Source organism: Gallus gallus, chromosome 2 (assembly GCF_016699485.2).
Source record: "Gallus gallus isolate bGalGal1 chromosome 2, bGalGal1.mat.broiler.GRCg7b, whole genome shotgun sequence".
In the NCBI taxonomy this organism is placed as follows: domain Eukaryota; kingdom Metazoa; phylum Chordata; class Aves; order Galliformes; family Phasianidae; genus Gallus; species Gallus gallus.
The window spans coordinates 90164047-90182302 of record NC_052533.1 but is presented as its reverse complement, the minus strand read 5'-3'; the positions used below and the strand labels follow the sequence as shown (position 1 = coordinate 90182302).

General features: G+C 41.5%; 1 protein-coding gene across 13 annotated transcripts in view; it reads right to left on the bottom strand.

The window, feature by feature from the left end:
* MBP (myelin basic protein) overlaps positions 1–18256 on the bottom strand; it is a 108292-nt gene that overhangs the window by 17364 nt on the left and 72672 nt on the right. For 12 of the 13 annotated variants that reach the window (XM_046919081.1, XM_040676573.2, XM_040676543.2 and 9 more), the window contains one exon: positions 202–632. In XM_046919081.1, coding sequence (XP_046775037.1) covers positions 202–632 — 431 coding nt within the window. 13 annotated transcript variants of the gene reach the window in all.

The window sequence follows — 18256 nt, the reverse complement described above, 5'->3', positions numbered from 1 at the left end:
TGTTTGTTTCTTTTTTTTTTTTTTTTTTTGTTATTTTCAGATCAAAGCCAAGCATTAAGTTACACAACTGCAAGTACTGTCTTGCTGGCTAAGTCAACTCTTGCATTAGAGCAGTTACACCTTCTTTTCAGTCCCACCCTTCCTCTTTAATTGTACTTTTTTTCTCTGTAGCTGTGCAGTTCTCTATTCCTCAGAGCTCACCTTGCCAAAGCCCCGCCGGGGAACGTGTCTGTCACCTCCAAAGAATCTGCCCAGCGAGTCAAGTAGACCCGAGTCTCTGTGCCTTGGAGATCCATGTCGAGCATGGTCTGTAGTGCTTGCCGATGCCATTTTTGATCCGTGCCGGAAAGAGGAGCGTTTTTGTGAAGCCATCAAATCCGAATTCTCTGAAGCTGCTGCACTGTCCTCTTGGATGGTCTGTAGCTCGTCTGACTCCGAGGGCCGATCTTTGAAGGTGTTGTCTTCTCTCCCTGGGGCATCTCGGGAAAAGAGGCGGATCAAGTGGGGGCGACCGGCCGTGTCAGCTGGGTGGGCCTGGGGCCAGGCATTCTTCGGGTCCGCTGTGCCTTTGGAGTCTGTCACCGCTGGGCTCTTCGTGGAGGTCCCATTGTTCTGGTTCACATCTGCCTCTCCTGCAAACAACAAGGATGAGATATGAATACAGGCCTGTGAAAAACAGCCCGGGAACAATGCTGCTTTCTTTCCACTGCCTTGAGATGGCCATTTCATACAAAACCCGTAATATGTGCAGTTGCAACGCAACTATGTTCTCTAGCAGCCTGCAAGAACATTAAGCTATCTTGGAACTGAAACTGCAGTGATGCTGTCACACAAAATTCGCAGTAGTTCTAGGTGGTTTTTTCTTTTTTTAAATCAGAAGTATTTGTAAATAGATTAATTTGTTAGAAGCATAACTGAAATAAATTGTTTATGTGGAAGGCTTAGTGACCCTGAGGCTTTCAGCTACAATGTCAGGACAGTCAGATTTCCAGTACTTTTCACTGAAGACTGGAACTCTGAAGTATGCTTTTTGTCTCCTAAACAGGGGAAGATAGTTCAAGCGACGTAGCATTGAGAATTTCCCAGTGCACGCTCCCTCTCTGTGCCGTCAGAGCTCCTCCAGCTGAAAGTTCTGTCCCTGCTTTGAATTTCTCACTTTGACTTCTTTAACAATGAAGCAATTCCATTAAATTCAGGAAAAAAAAGCAAAATGAGGTGTGAGAGATTTCTTTACAACTTAAATTATCATCTCTTCAAACAAGTAAAGAATGCTCAACTGCAACCTCCGCTTTGCCTCCGAGGACAGTTTTTCTCTATATGCTCCCCTAGCTACCTGATGCTGCAGGCCATGAGCAAAGCTGCCCCAATTGCATTTAGTACTTGCAAGAAGTGATAAAAAGGATGATCAGAACCCAGCGAGCATTTTTCCAAGAGAGGCTCCAAGACAGATCTCCTTGATGTGTGTCAATGTTTGCTGTCTTCTCTACAGTTGGGTTCTGATGCATGCACTGAATTATCTGCAAAAAAATCCATTACAGCACACATAGCCCTTAACACAAAGTTTAGACTAAAAAATGTAGATGCATACTGCATCTAGTATGCCTTCCCAAGAATACAAAACCCAACCAAACCTGTTGGTAGATCACTGCTTGAGAAGCAGCCTCAGAGCAGACACTTCTCACACACACACTCCATGTCACAAATACCAAGTTTTTTGGAGTTAACGAAGCTTGAAATTTCAGAGAGAAGTTCTAGTTAGTCATCTGTTACTTTTAGGGTCTTCTCATTACCTCATTAAATCTCCCTTTGCTTTGGCCTTTACTGTCATGTGAGGGACAGAATCTGGCAAATACTGTTATGTTTCCTAAGAAGCCAGGGCTCCAGTAATTCAGAGTAATTTTGGACTTGACATAGTCATTTCATAACACTTTTCCCACCCACAGGGCACTGAAGAAACCTCTTCTCAGGCTGAGAACAATTCTGAAATAAATGTAAGGGTAACAGCACAAAACATAAATTATGATTTCTACAAGTATATACCTAGTACATACCAGGTGACAATTTGTTGTTATCAGTTAGTCTGCTGCAGTTCTACACAGCTTCTCATATGAAAATATTCTGTGCAATTCTGATGTGCACCTTTGAAAACCACCCGAACTACATTAGGGAAATTTAGACTTTCCTTTGGTTAAAACACTTGGAAGCATTTCTCAGGAATATACTTGTTTAACCACTGCTAATTGTAACTTAAGACCTCATCAGCGGAGAAGAGAAAGATATTTGCTGGCAACGTTGTGATTTTAGTTTTCCTGAGAAGATGCTTTTGGATTTCTTATCAGTTTCTAAAACTCAACTGTTTTGCCTTAATCAAATGAAAGATAAAGTAGCACCAGCAATATGTGACACTTTCTGAAGCTGCAAAACATTTTAAATAGCAACCATAACCCCGGATTCTATACCATAATACAAATCCATTCAAGGACAGAAAAAGAAAAATAAACAAAAGAGCTATTGTATTTAATTAAATGCATTAACAAGACACCAGAGCATCTGCATACTAATATTTTTTACAACAGTTGTGCTTTGTGTCACTGAATACGTGTATTGGTAAGCAACAAAGAAGGGCATTTGTGCCATAAAAGTTGCTTCTGTGAGCTGTGAAGTATAAATCTTTCTGTATGTTCTATTTCAGTAATGAAGGCATACATTTAAGTAAGTTTTCTTCTAGATTTTCTTCATGCTTAAGTGTTCTTTAGGGTGTAAAAATACATAAATAATAATACTTGAGCTAACTAAGTGAAATCTTGAAGTGCATTTCGGGAGAGCAAACACCTTGAGGAGACCCAGAAATAATGGAACATGCAAAAGTTTACTTATAGGTTCAGCTAGAAATAAGTATTTAGATTTCTACTAAGGCCTATCATAAACACAGGGCAAGTTATATTGACATGTTTTTTGTTTGATTCTTCCTGCAATATGAAGTTCTTCTTTGACAAGACTGTATAAGACTTAAAATAAGCAAGAATAGCCTCACTATGACACATCACTTGTACAAGAGAAAGCTGTCAGAGAGGAAGAGGGTTTCAGGTATTATATTTTTAAAAAAGTCTTGCAAAATAGGTTAATTTTAAGAGTAAACACAACACAATGCATTGCCATAGGCATAACTAGAAGACTATTAAATTGTACACTGTTGGTCTGAGTGCACAAGCCATCAGTTTCCAAAATGAAGCAATATAGATGAACCAAAAAAATCCAAATATTCAGTTAATGAAATAAAATGAATGGAAACTCCAAGTGTGCTTTCAATGAACCAATATTAAAACCAACCTCCATTGTCTTTAATAGGAGTCAGGCCACACCTCACTAGGCTCAAAACCACTATGCCTTAAAGCTCAACTTGGCAACAATCAAAATAACATCCCTAAATAAGCCTCAAGTCAGCTGGGACCTCTCAGCCCTGTTTGAACAATTGCTACTGTCAGAATCTGTTCTATACAAAGTGCAGATCACTAACTAGCTAGCAATAGGACTAGAGGGAACAGCCTCAAGTTGTGCCAGGGGAGGTTCAGGTTGGATATTAAGAAGAATTTCTTCTCAGAAAGAGTGATCAGGCACTGGAACAGGCTGCCCAGGGAGGCAGTGGAGTCACCTTTCCTGGAGATGTTCATGGAAAGGGTAGATGTAGTATTTAGGGACATGGTTTAGCTGGCAATGTTAGTGGTAAGTAGATGGTTAGACTAGATGATCCTAGTGGTCTTTTCCAACCTTAATAGTTCTACGATTCTACGAAAGAAAACTAGGCCAATTCAACATTTAATTTCCTTGGAAAGAGAATTCAACTACATGGTGCTCAGCAGTCTCAAGTATCAAAGGCAAGTGTGGCAAACATTGTTGAACCTGTTAAACGTGGCTGAAAAAGGAGTTATCTGGTCAAATTACCTGAAGCTACAAAGCTTGATTTCTCCTCAGTTTGTATGCTGAGATACTGCAGACAAAAAATGGCTCCCAGCCTAACTTTAAGGATATGTGCAGAAGGCAGTATGCCATCAGAGATTTTACTTCAAGAGCTAATTACTGGGTTTGTCTGATGCTTGTCAAATTGTTGAAAGTCAATTCTGAACAAATATTTCTGTCTGGAATAGACTGCACACAGTATACTACTTTGAAAAACAGTTGGTCATAGCTCCAAACAAAACCAGAACAGATCTACTGCTGCATTAAGCCTTCCTACAAATATTTTCCCCATTTGCTACACTAGCAAAACCAATTCAGAGAAATGCCAGTGTGTATCATAACACAAATTCACAGGAGTTCAACTATTGTGGTTAGCTAAGAGACCACTTCCATTGCAGGCCACTCTCCTCCTCCCCTCTTTACCAAATCTTATCACTTTTGGGGGAAACACTCCACCCAAAGATAATGTTCTCTGTAGCTTCAATACAACTTCATAGCATAAGATGAGTATTTGTCTGCCTAGGAAACACAACTTTCCCCATGAGCTTGTCAAACTGTAAACCAAACTTCCACAAAAATGAGAAACCGTCTACTTAGGCACAACACGCACTCTTCTGACTCTTTCCTCTCTGCATACATTTGACATTACAGAGCATAAGGCTCCTACCAGACAAGAATAAAAGGTGTTTCCATTCCATTGGTTAGCAGAGTGCACCTCTATCTACCCCACTCATACACAGCAGTTCAGTAATGGTATAATGGGGCACAATTTTCCTCACAAAAAAAAACACCCGAGTTAGTACTAAATAGAGAGTAATGAAATGAAAGAATAGAGTAAAAAATGAAAAGGAAGAAACACCCAACACCTGGCCAAGTACAGACTCTTAACTAGCTATGTTACCAGCAGTGTTGCATTTACTTCTATTGAACTAGGTTGAATAAAAGACCAAGATTAATTCTGTGCTACATCTTGGGTTAATAAAGATCATTGGCTAAGCATGTAGAAAAGGATTTTCCTGCTGTTAGTAGAGGCATGACAGAGTTTTAGAACTGACATTTAGATTGCATTCCTGTGGCCAGACAAATGAAACTTTCCCTTGGAATTTCACAAGGCAAGGAGCCTGACAAACACTGCCTTCTACGAACCCCTGTTGACTTACAGAACAGCAGCTCCCAGTCAACGTATGCAGGCAGCGTTATGTTATCTTGGATCTACTGCCAGACTAAAAACTGATGGATCAAATATATTAATGGCTAGACCATTGCTAATATCTTGGCATAGCTGCTTCCTGACTAAAGAAACGCCTCACCCCTCCAAGCCCTCCTCCACTGAAGCACAGCTCTTGCAGAGCAGAATTTGCCCTTGCAGCACAGCTTGCATGAAAATGCAGAAAGGTTTTGATGAGGAGAAATCCTCAGCTCACATCCTATCACGGAAATACTTGTCTTCAGAAACTTAGCAAGAGAAAGGAATGACAGTGTCTACATTATTTATGCTCACATTTTGAAGGAAATAAGTACTGCATTGCATCAGGTAGAATAGGAGGGGTTGGGGTTATGCCCATGTTTTGTGGGCTTCTTAGTATAAAATGGGAGAAAAATTCTGTTTGCATAGGAGAGTAACATTCAGCAATTCTTCCAGTTGCTAATGATTACTGTATGAAAAAGTAAGCACAATTCCTCTCACTTCATTTCTGATGCTAACTTGAAATGTATGACAATTCACAAGTGGCTGTTTTACTGGGTAAGTACCCAATAAAATCTCCCACCTAGCAGACTTCTTCTGATGGGACCACTCAAGGAATAGCTTATTGGACGTCAAAGGTGTCTGCAATGACTGCTACTCTTCCAGCACTGAGAAAGATCCATGCTGACTTGACAGTTTCTTCTCAGTACCTTCATCACCAAAGGGAGACCAGGTCTGACTGCAAATCTGAGCTGCACCATTTTCAGGACTTCTCTCAGCCATATGAAACATAATTCCCAGAGCTCGTGCAGCAGAGTTGGAAAGATTTGTCTGTGAAGTAGTTTATCCAGAGAGTTACCCATCACAGAAGACTGGTTACATGCACACAACTCTTTGTAAGCAAGCAGTATTGCCCAAATTTGTGTCAGTTCCTTTAAAAATACAGGACTGACTAGGGGGAAAACAAAAGCCTCCAATATCCTGTAAAAACAGACTGTCTGTAGGCAGCTGGATCTCATTTTGCTGTTCCTGGTCCACTAATATTAATTTCCAGTTTGACATTTTGCTGCTTGGGTCACAACAAAGGACTTTCAGATTTTGAGTACTGGGCCCCATCACTGCAGTGTTTGTGCAAGCAGCAGCAATTTGCAAGGGTTCCACAGAATCCTCTTAAAATAAAGACACTTATGTGGCAGCAACCATTTCAAGGCCATGCTTATATGGAGGCACACTATAAAATTACAAGCAACACTAGTAGTAAATTTTGTTGTTTAACAGCAAGGATCACTTGCCTTATCAGCTTTCCTAAGTTTGCCTCTTTCACTTCAGGGGCCCAGTGCTTTAAAATTAGATGATGAACACGGAGTAGAAGAGATCTCTGTAGTAAGCAGGTGAAACTGGCGTTGTGTTCTATTGTTGCTGTGGTATCCCATTTGGTAGGATAACTACACTGATTTTTTCAACTTAAGAGGGAAAACTAGGATAGAACAAAAGACCAGATGAAAACACTTAAGAATGTGGCATCCATCTGGAATGGTGATGCTAATAACAATGCCTAAGTCTTACCTTGTGATTAAGCAAACGGTACATAACTTCTACAGCCCTTGCTGACAATTTTATGATTTAAGAGAACTGGTTGTATCCAACAAATAAAAACACACCATGCATCCATTACAGGTGAAGTTCAGCATTATTGTTTCACCGAAGACAACTAAGTTCTCCAGCATCTCTGTGTAAAAACTAGCAATGCTGCGTCAGAGATTTTGGATATTCCATCACAAGGGGCCCACTTGTGGAAAAATCTTGTCTATCATCAGGCTTTTCCCCAAGGGACACGTAACTCCTAGCATCTGCATGTCAGAGATGAGAAAACACTTGTAGTCTGTGCAGCAATAACCCAGCGTTGTAGTCAGTGCCTGGAGTCTGGCTATTAACAGGAAGCACATGTGGTTGCTGTGGGCAGAAATGTGTTGATGTCCTGTTACCCACTGCGAGAGGCTGCTCTAGGAGCCAGGTTTTAGACTTGATGGAGGAAAAACAACATCATATCATCCTCAAACTTGTATAGACGGTGTTGTTTATATCTTCAAGTATCCTCTTATTAAAGAAATTTAGCACTTCATCACACAGATGTTCAATTAAAGCAGCAAAATGAGTTGTGGCAGCAGCTGAAATAGCTTTGTTCATTATGGACATGTCAAAGGAAACGGATCATAGAAAGACAGCCCGCAATGTTTTTCAAACGGTGGTAGCAGTAGTTGCATAGCAACTATGTCTTCTCCCATTACTGATGATGCTGAAGCTTAAAACCAGAAATACAGCAGGTCTTTCTTCTCAGAATTACTCTAGAAGTCATGCACTACCTCCAGATTCAACACAGAAGAAGTTAGCAGGGGGCAGGGAGGAAATTGTTATCTGTGGCTCCACTGAGCTTCATTTCCTCCTCTTCCCCTGTTCTAGTTGTTTTCTATATTACAGGATATATATTTCTGCAAAGCAGTGATGCATCATTGTATGAAATTACCAGTTACTCCCAATTTCTGAGGTCTTGCAGAAAGATTTTTTATGCAGCCATGTACTGCCTCTACATTCAGTGCAGTTAGGTGAAGAAAGCTAATAATGTGGGAGCACATGTAACAAAAGAAGAACTGTTCTGGACCTTGTCCTGGCTGCAGGAAGGTGCAGTATGCTTATGAGCACACTGAAATGAACAACTTCCACAAGAAAAAAAAAAAAAGCAAGCATTCCAAAAAGTTAGAAATATACCCCACGGGAAAGTCGTTTTTTGATCAAGACTGTGATTAACACCCGAGAGCCCTGCTCTCTGCCTGTTTCCACCCCTCTGGTTCTCTCTGCCCCTGGCTCACAATGAGGAGTCGGAGCGAAGCCCACACGGTGGCCTACCATTGTAGAGGAATGCAGCAGTGTAGGCCTGGCTTGCAGCCGCTCACTCTTGTTTTCCAGCAACTCTGGCATTGCCGCCCTTTGCTGAGGGTTACAAAAGAGAGTACAGAAAACAAAAAAGCCTGTGGTTGAAACCAGTGGGACTTGCTATGGCAGAAATTTGGAATCTATGAGAAGCATGTGGCAGCTCTCCATACAACCCGCAGAAGGTTTATTTTTAAATGAAGAAAAAGCAAAACAAAACTTAAAAGAATTTTATCCACCCACCCGTTTCAAAGAAAAACGTCCCTTTGTTATTACTAGAACATACAGGTTTGGTTTAAGCTTAAGTAGCTTACAAAGGGTCATCGTCCCACAGTGAAATGAGCTGGGGCATCATTTGTAACAAACCATTTTGTGTACTCAGAGGAAGAATGAAATCACCTGTCTGATCCATCAGCATTCGTTATCATAGGATCATAGAATGGTTTGGGTTGGAAGGAACCTTTAAGATCAACTAGTTCCAGCCCCTGCTATATCCTCACAATTTGTACGACTAACCAGTATTAAATGAAGGATTGCTTGATTATTTATCTTTGTTACAGTCACCTTGAGTATGAACAACAGTTATGTTGCAAAACCTGTACATATCACTCCTGCAATAGTGAGAGCCCAGCAAAACGACTAGCACTTCAATCAGATTGAGCAACAGCTCATACTATGGTCTGTATTTGTCTGTATTTTTCACATCAGCCATGGGTTGTTTTTTTTTGTGTGTGTGTGTTTAATTTTTCTTTTTTTTTTTTTTTTCTGAGAACTAACCTATTCCTGTTAGTACAACTGAATACACAGTATTAGAGTTCTTTCACTGTGGGCTCAGGGCAGTGACTGAGCCAGCTCGTTCAAAGGCTCAGAGCATGCTAAGTGACATGCAAAGCCAGCTGTAGAATATATGCTGTTAAAAATCATGATGCAGCTGCTTCAAAACAGCACTTGGTTATTCAAAACACTACTGGGTTATTGATGTTTTTTTTTTTTTTTTTAATCAGGGTTAAGTGTATGTGAGACAAATTATATTTATGAAGTATACCTTGCAGAATAAAATACACTTGTAACTAGGTTAACCAAGTATGGTTTAAGAAACGTGCTTTGATCATGACCACAGGAAAACTACCTACAGCATAAGCCTATAAAGCTTTCTCTAGATGAAGTGCTTTTCGGTTCTAAGGAGTAGAATTGGTTATTGGTACTCAGTTTTCCACACAATTTCCACACAACCAAGTATTTGGTTACTGCAAATTACCTGCAGGATACTGCAACCAATATGCTTTAAATTTTTACATGCACTCCAGGTGATCAATACTGTATCATTGCATCCCTCTCTTTTTACTATTTATGTGTTCTGAATTGAAGCTTTCACTAAAAAGTCCACTTGAACTCAGAGTCACCATCACTGTAGAATTTGCAGTGAGGGGAGTTACTTCGATAGATTTCAGAAGAATATTTTTAGAATATACAGTACAGTGCCATAAAGAACATTCAGATTACTATTTGCTATCCAGTACACTATTTGCTAACCTTTCTAAAAATGTCTGAAATACAGGATACAAATAAGCCTGTAGACCATTTTACATTCTCTCCACTTGAGTTGATTAAAAAAAAAAAGAAATACTCAACACCTTCTAAAACCCAAAAAGGGTCCAGAGAGACATTTAAAGTTATGTGAACTGCAGTTCTCAATGGTCAGAACAATTGCACAGCTGTCAGACACTGTATTAGCCCGGCATTATCTTCACTTTGGAATTAATTTTCACCTATAGTAAAAGGACAGAGGAGCAACAGATAGTGGGCGTTTCTTTCAGCTGCGTAATTGCTTTAGACCAGCTGTGTCAATGCATGAATCTCCGGGAGGGAGAGGCCCAGAAGACCCACATCCTCCCACTCTGCCTGTGACAGGAAAAGAAACTCAAACCTCCAGGGGGAGAAAATCCACATCACCAGCTGCTTCCATGACGTGCAAGACATAGGCATATCCGTACCCTCTGGGGGAAACAGAACCAGGTCATGAACGGCACCTCCAGTTCAAGATGGTTGAACTTCATGATCTTGAAGGTCTTTTCCAACCTAGATGATTATGTAAGATGCTGACAATGATAGACGATCCCTGTCCAACATGGAAACAGCACATGGTAGTCATCTGGATCTCCAGCCCTGCCTTTGCTATGGACAGTAAGAAAAGCTCCTTGCAAGGCTAGGATACTGAAAGCAGTGCTGGGGTCTACAGCAGCCTTTGGTAGGCTTACTCGAGACCCATAACAGTAATCATAAACTCACCTTTGGTAATGTTATCTCGAGGGCCTGCCCACAGGGAATGCCCCAGACCCATGGCCAAGGGCTTTGGCCAGATAAGTGCCCATAATTTACAGGGCCAGTCACCAACAGAGCAGCCTGATCACTTTTGTTCCTCACAGCATGTGAACTCATGGCTCACATGGCACTGAGCAGACAGAACTCCTCCCCCAGCGGCATCTCAGTTTGCCTTGTGGATGAGAACTGCCAGCCTGAGTTATCAGCTGGTGGAGGGGGCTTTGAAGGTGGTCAGGGAGATGGCAGAGCTGGTATCAGGCTCAAAGCAAACTCTGGAAACAACTTTCTGCATAAGGCAGGAGCACTATGCCTTGCTGAGCGGTCTTTTCTCTGGACAGGCCACCTTTACATTTTCATTCCATCTCAGGCCTCCAAAAAAGGCCTTCACTACAAATCAAAGGGATCCTCCACCTCTAACCTCAATGAAAACGTCCTTCTCTCTCCTTCCCTGACCTTCCTCACCTCCTGGCCTTTCTCTGACCTGTTAGCTCAAAAGCAACCATCCTTAGCAGGGCAGGCTGGAACAAGTCCCTTCAAACACGCTTGTCCTCAAAACTCTCTTCTTCAACAGCAAACAAACATCTCGTCAGTCTTTGGGCCTGGAAAAAAGTGAGCCATGTCTCCAGCTCTGGATAATCAGTTAGTATAAAATTCAACACAGCTGCTTCCCCATCCCTAATCTCCCACAGCCCTGTGCACAACTGCAGTCCTGCTTTCTCTTATTTCTCCGTCCAGTTCTCTCAGCAAGGAAGCACCGTTCTTCTTCACAGCCTGCCGCTCTCCTTCTCTACTTCGTTCCCTGCAGGTGTCTGTCTGATGATTTCAGGCGAGCACGAGATGGAAAAAGCAGTAGCTGGGGAGCTACCAAAGTGTAAACCATTATACCGTATTACATGCAGTGAAGACTAAGAAAGGAAAATACTCAATTTCTATGGGTAATATCTTTCAAGTATCTTATCTGTTTTCCCTGGGGAACAAGTTTGGCATCTGCAGGACTCAAAACTGAAACAAAGATCAAATAAAAATATAAGCATCTCTGGTATTCCACTCCCTTCTAACCATTAAATACCACTTCTGAAGGGATATAAATGAAACATGAAAAAGTTCTCCATCACATATTTAGTCAGCCATCTTCTGCTTTCCTCATTAGAGCTTTATAGATTTGGACTGCACCATTATTCCTGTAAATGGAATAAACTATGGAGTCATACCAGGCCAAACTCTTTGAATAAATATTTGAAACATTTTATCACCAGCATAGTCAAATCTCAGCTACTGCTAAAACGGGAAAAAAAAGTCATTCTGCTTAGAAGATCAGCAGCTAACTTCTCATTTAAAAAATACAGTAAGTACTTCGCCAATATATCACTTTAGCATTTCAGATTTGGGCTTTTGGCTGCTTGGCATTTCCTCTGTACAGCTTATTTAAGTTTTTATTCACGTTATGAGGATTCTAGAGGTTCACTATTGAAACTATCACTCTGAACTAAAGAAAACAGGCCCAAATGCCAGCTTACTCAGAGGACAAGTTTGCCATGCCGTATCTGAAGTTGCATGCCAAAATTCCCCACACGAAAGCACATTAGTGACAGTGATGCTCCTGAGGCATAGGATCTCAAGGCTGTGTGAGGCTGGTCTCACAGTTTAAGAAGTTCCCTGGTGCAAGGATCTCAGCTCCTGGGGACTCTGCATCCTGCTGCAAAGGAAGGGAACAGATTTTTGCCACCACGCTCTGACTTGCTTTTCAAAACAGCTTTGCTTGGAGGCTGCGTAATAGACAACATCAGCACAGATCTAGGAATTGCTGCAGGATAAATAAGTAGAGGCTATGAAAATATTCTAAGACAATCCACACAAGAGAAAAGAAGCACTTCGGATCATATAACAGTGATAAATTATTCAGAGCCTTCCCAGCATTTTTAATTTACTATAAAAATTTAACATTTCCTCGGTAACAAAATTTGGTGTCCAATGAAATATTTTTCAGAAGCAAATTCATGCATCTGAAGAATTGATATCCAATCTGATTTAAATGCCTCCCTGTCTGTCAAAAAGATTCTAGAAGGAAATCCTATCTCTGGAATTTATCATAGGGTTTACAGCAGGCAATATCTTCTTCATAACAGCCTCAAGTGCAGTCCTAAAGCTAGAATAAAGAATACTTGAAACCAAGCAGGAAGTTCCAGTCAATGCAGCAATGAATACAAAGAACTGAAGCAGTCTGCACTGACTGAATTGGCACAGGGTCTTGCAGCAGAGGAATTACTCCACAGAAAATCTAAAATATCAGCAGAGAGATCCAACTAAGATATTTGAAAGAAAGCTATCAGAAAGAAAGCAATGAGCATTTCTTCTGATGACTATCAGGTTAAAGAGAAGGATGAACTCAGACCTTTACAGACAGATACAAGTCACAGAACAGCTCGGGTTGGAAGGGCCCTCAAAGCCCACTCAGCTTCACCCCCCCCTGCCATGGGCAGGGCTGCCCCCCACCAACTCAGGCTGCCCAGGGTCCCATCCAACCTGGCCATGAGCGCCTCCAGGGATGGGGCACCACAGCTTCTCTGGGCAGCTGTGCCAGCGCCTCACTGCCCTCTGAGCAAAGAACTGCATCCCCTTGCCATACTGCTGGAGGCTTTAGTGGTCTTCTTCTGGATCAAATTCACTAATTTCACCAGCAAGTTCACCTCTGAAACCTCTCCAGGTTGCAAAACCTGCCTGCTCAATAGCAGTCAGAGCTGTCAATAGCTCATATGGAAAAAAAAATACATACTTTAAAAACAATTATAAGAGTCAAAAGCTTAAAATGTTACCTCTCCTAACCTGCACCATTAAACGCTTAAAAACCATGTAGATTTTAGGTAGGAGGATTTATCACAAAGTCTCTAAATTCAAAGGGTTCCCACTTAGAAAATGAATACTGCATGGGTTTTGGCAGCTTCTCAAATCGGGAATACTGATATTCGTCTATGTTATCTAAGAACCATCAGTGTTGCTTCACAACACATTTCACAAATGTCTTTTCAGTGATATTCCATCACTCTGCTAAGGGGGCACTTCTGGATTGCCTTCTGACTGCAGCTCTTACCCAACCTGAAGCATTGCTGCCTTGGAACCACAGACTGAGCCATTCAGGAAACGTCATCCGTTCTGCACTAAAAAAAAAAGAAACAACTCACTTCTCATCCATCCCAAAGGAATGCAAGTGGCTGTGCTAATTGTGATCATACAGTGATGCCTTCACCGTGTCCCCATTTCATTTTACAACAAACCTTCCTTTCTAAGAAAAACACATTTCTATACTAGCTAGCGGGGGGACAAGATTAGAGGTTTACATAGTAGGCTGGCACCATCTGTGCAGCATGAAATCTCCAGTTTCCAAAAGGTATATGTACAGGGGTGCTTTCTAGGCTGAGAGCAACTGTGCTCTGCCTACATCTCAGTTCAAAGTTATCTTGTTCATCGCATACTTTAGGCCAACTAGAGGCTGTGCAGCTTTGCAAAGGCTTGGAGCACACAGCAGCTCCATCTGAAGAGATCCTGGCAAAGAACTGAAGCTTAGCAGGGTGCTAACCTGGTACTCCCCTGCTAGCAAAGCAACAACGTAGTCAAGTTCCAGTCCCACTACACGCATAAAGCAGACAGGAGCACAGCACGTAGACCTACTGCAGGTTCTTTCTCTCGGTGGGTCAATTTTCAGCACATAGCATGGGCAGTCACTAACTCCTCAAAATTATTTTCCTGGAAAATCCAAGGAAAACCAGGAGATGAGCTTAGCACAGAAGCGGTCAGCTTTCATTACTTATAAACCCTTGGGAGCAGCTTGGCACTCGGCCTTCACTGGAATTATTTGTAAATTTGATGCATGACTAAAGCTTGCACTGTGAAGTCCATCAGTAAGGAGAGCATATTTTTATAACATGCTTTTTATATGCGCATTCTGAAAACAAAAAATAAACTTTTCAAGTCCTCTCAGCTTTCCATTAATTCTGCTTATTTCAAGGTCTGGATGGTAAACACTTTTTAAAGAAGCCTTCTGCTGTTGGCTCTGTCAATTAAACTCCTCCAATCTCCAGCATCTCTGGATGTTTCCAATTGTTAATTTCTTTTGTGTTGCCTCACCTTTGAGAGAAGCATTTTTTAGGGTCTTAGTCCTATCTTTCTGTACCCCAGATGGCATATTATAGCAACAAATGCCTGGAGGCGCACTGTGGTTTATATATATATATATATATAGTAACAAATTGAGGCATATTTAATATTCAGAAAAGCAGCAATAGCAGTAAAAAGAAACGATGGCAGCATCAACTACCATTTCCTTTAGTGCAGCCAGAACCATCTATCAAATGAAAACAAAATTCGGCACTGAGCATACTCACAGAGAAACAGTTTGCTTAAATCAATACCATATTAGAAGAAAGAAATTAAGTCTCTGAAAAACAAAACCAACAAAAAACAAACCATGCCCAACTGAACTTTAGGAACTGTAGATTCTTAGCTGACATGGGCTCCAAAAGCATATCCATCAACTCTGTGGCACTGTTAGAATACCAGCTTCAATAAAAAGCACCTAACTGTACACACCTCATCTCTTATCTAAAGACGTACACCTGGCATTCAGTTGGATTTTAGCTAAGAGTCCTCAGAGCGTGCCCTCAGTCAGACAAAGAAATTCCAGGAAATGGTTAGGAAATCCCACAGTTAAAGTAAAAAGTGCAGTAAATCTAGAGATACAGCAAGAGTTTATTTCTGCCCCAGAGCTAACCATCTGGTGGAACAGCATTTTAGATTTCTTCTTTAATATTTCACTATCTAACCTCAGCTATGTGGGGTCTTCAGAGACTCCATCCGAATCCATCGTTACAAACTTCATTATATGCTTTTAGATATATTAATATTAAACGTGTCATCTAGGCAGGAAGGCTGCATTAGACATATTTTCTATAGAGTAACAAATCCCTAACACTGGATTATAAACAACAGGGACTTTTTTTTTCTATTTTTAATTAAAAACAGAAAACAAAACCAAAAAAAAACAAGCACTTTTTTCCCCGCTGAACACTTGTGAGCTGTACCATAGTCCTAAATGTGACTCAATGCTATACGAAGAACAATGGTGACAAACTGTATAAAACCGCAGCAGTGATCGATGGTACTTTGCACAATATCTGCTTTTCAGTAGCAGCATTCTAAGAGTGAAAAACTGCTTGCACAGTGCTGAGCCTTGTACCAGTTCGTGGGAGTTACTGCTATTAAAGGAAAAAAAAAAAAAAAAAAGGGAGAAGAAAAAAAAGAATGCACAAACTTTCTACACGCTCAGATAGCAAAATAAAGTCACTTCTTGTGTGCTGAATAAAACACGTCACAAAAAGCAGTTATCAGTTCTGAGGACTAAGAGGGTGGTGTGAGAAAGCCACACATCTAAAATATTGAAACAGGCAAGAAACGTTATGAACACATTTTTCCAAGTGTAAGTTTGGATTGATGATCAATAAAGACGAAAACCACCCCTTCAGGAATAACTTACAAAGCGATTCATTTGGTCCCACCAGCAGGAAGATAACAGGGTAGTGCATATACACAAAAAAGCACATCTCTGGTTACCCTAAATGCAGATGCAAGCTGCCTCCCTTTTTGCTCTGCTCGTGCCCCAGGCCAGCACAGCTCCTGGCACAGACCTCAGCGCAGTGCTGATGCAGGAAGGGGGCTTGGTGCTGCACTGACCGGGTGCTCACAGCCACCAGCTGACCTGAGCCTGCCTGCAAACCACCGAGCAGTCAGTACTTCCAAGCAATAACCTGTTTGCACCCACGGGATGATAAACACACACGAGTGCCCATCTGCAAGTCACCGTGCTTTTCTGAAACTGAAAGACAAAAACTCTGCCTCAGTTTTCTCAGCAGGAAGTTTTCATTTTTCTGCCTCATAGGAAGCTGTGCAGACAACTCATGGAACATTTTATATCATTCATAGGCAGAGAATAGCTGTGTTATCTCTGAAAATAAAAGGTCATCTATTTTCCAGGTAAATACTTCAGGGACATTTCTGTACCTATGAGTTGGAGCTGTCTGGCAAAATAAGAAGTCTCTCCTAATCACAGTCTTCATCCTATCTCTGTGTCCTTTGGAAATATATAAATAATACAATCTATTTATAAAGCCCCTTCAATTTGGTTCAATTCTCAGTTTTAGGATGTAATCAATTGTAGTGAATCACAGAACCACCGCACGGTTTGGGCAGGAAGGGCCCTCAGAGCCCACCCAGCCCCACCCCGTGCCGTGGGCAGGCTGCCCCCCACCAGCTCAGCTGCCCAGGGCCCCATCCAACCTGGCCTTGAGCGCCTCCAGGGATGGGGCACCACAGCTTCTCTGGGCAGCTGAGGGTGACTAAGGTGAGACCTGCCTGGTGGCCACTGGATGGTGTCCAACCTTGACATCAACCCTGGTCTTGCTTTGCTTTGCTTGTAGGGGCACTGCTGGGCTACCCTGCTGCTACCCTGGGTCCCAGAACCTGCCTTGGGCAGGCCAGTCCTGCTGCTCTCTCACAGTCTGGAAGCAAGAAAAGTGAATGCAGTTGTTTTGGAGTCCTCCTTTATTATCTTTGGCTTTCAAGTGCTACTGAAAGAAAACTAATCGGTATCCAATCTGATAAGCGCAAGAATAATAGAGGGTTCCATCTTGTTTCAAACTGTAATTTTGATTTATGCAGAATTACCTTCAGTAGGTGAGTTACTTAACTACGTAAATCAAATGAGACCCTTAGCAGGGGCAGTTGAACCTTATAGATATTCCTCCCAGCAGCAGCAATGAAGCCCACTAGGAATAACATTGCTTGAGAAATGAAAGCAAAAAAAAAGAAAGCAATCGCGAAGCAATGAACAAGCCAAGACGTTTTCTTTATTCAAAATGTAAGTAGTTCAGAAATAAGGCAAAAAATTTGCAATTGCAAAAGCCCCGAGTTCTGACTCCTTGCCTTTTAGAAAGCGTAATTGAGAGGCACTTAATGAAACAAATTCCCTCCTCCCTCTTGACAACTCTTTTTATGACATTAAGAACAACAGGCCCATCAAGCAACAAAGAAATCAGGAGAGACCAAATATTTGGAACAGAAGAACATCCTCTCCGCTTCTGAATTCAGAATTTTCTATTCTGACAAGGAAAATATTTTCTTTGTGCCTAAGAGGAATAAGATTAAGGCCTATATTCTTTGCAGGTGGCTGACACAACTTGGTTGAAATCAGTAATTGTCAAATTATCCTGCACTTCTACTGATGGTACAAACAGCGTGTTGCACTGCATATAGAAAATGAGTAGATGCAGGATAACGTGACTTGTATGTTATCTTGGCATTTATTCTAATATAAACCTGATTTGTGATTTGTTACAGTTTGACAAGATGATTACAAGTTGATGTCACGCTGGTTACATCTTTTTCTTTTCAGTGACAGGTTTGCCACACTTCATAAAAGGCTTCAAATTTCCTGAATGCAATAAAAGTGAAGTGGAAGAGAAGCCCACATCTCACTACGAGCTGGTTGTGTTGTCCTCTGAAGCAGTAAGGGACAGGCTGAGTGCTAAGCATCACCTCCACTCCCACCAGCCAGAAGAAAGACTGCTTAACCCTTAACCACTGTTGTGCCCGTGCTGCAGTATAGATCTGCTAGTTTACTTGAAGATTATTTTCAATGGTGCCCAAGTCATCACAAGCTGCTTATGCTAATGTCAGGACCTGAGACGTCACCCCCATTCACAGGCACTCTAACAGAATTGGAGAGAGATATAAGTCATAGAATCATAGAATGGCCTGGGTTGAAAAGGACCGCAGTGATCATCAAGTTTTAACCCACCTGTTACGTGCAGGGTC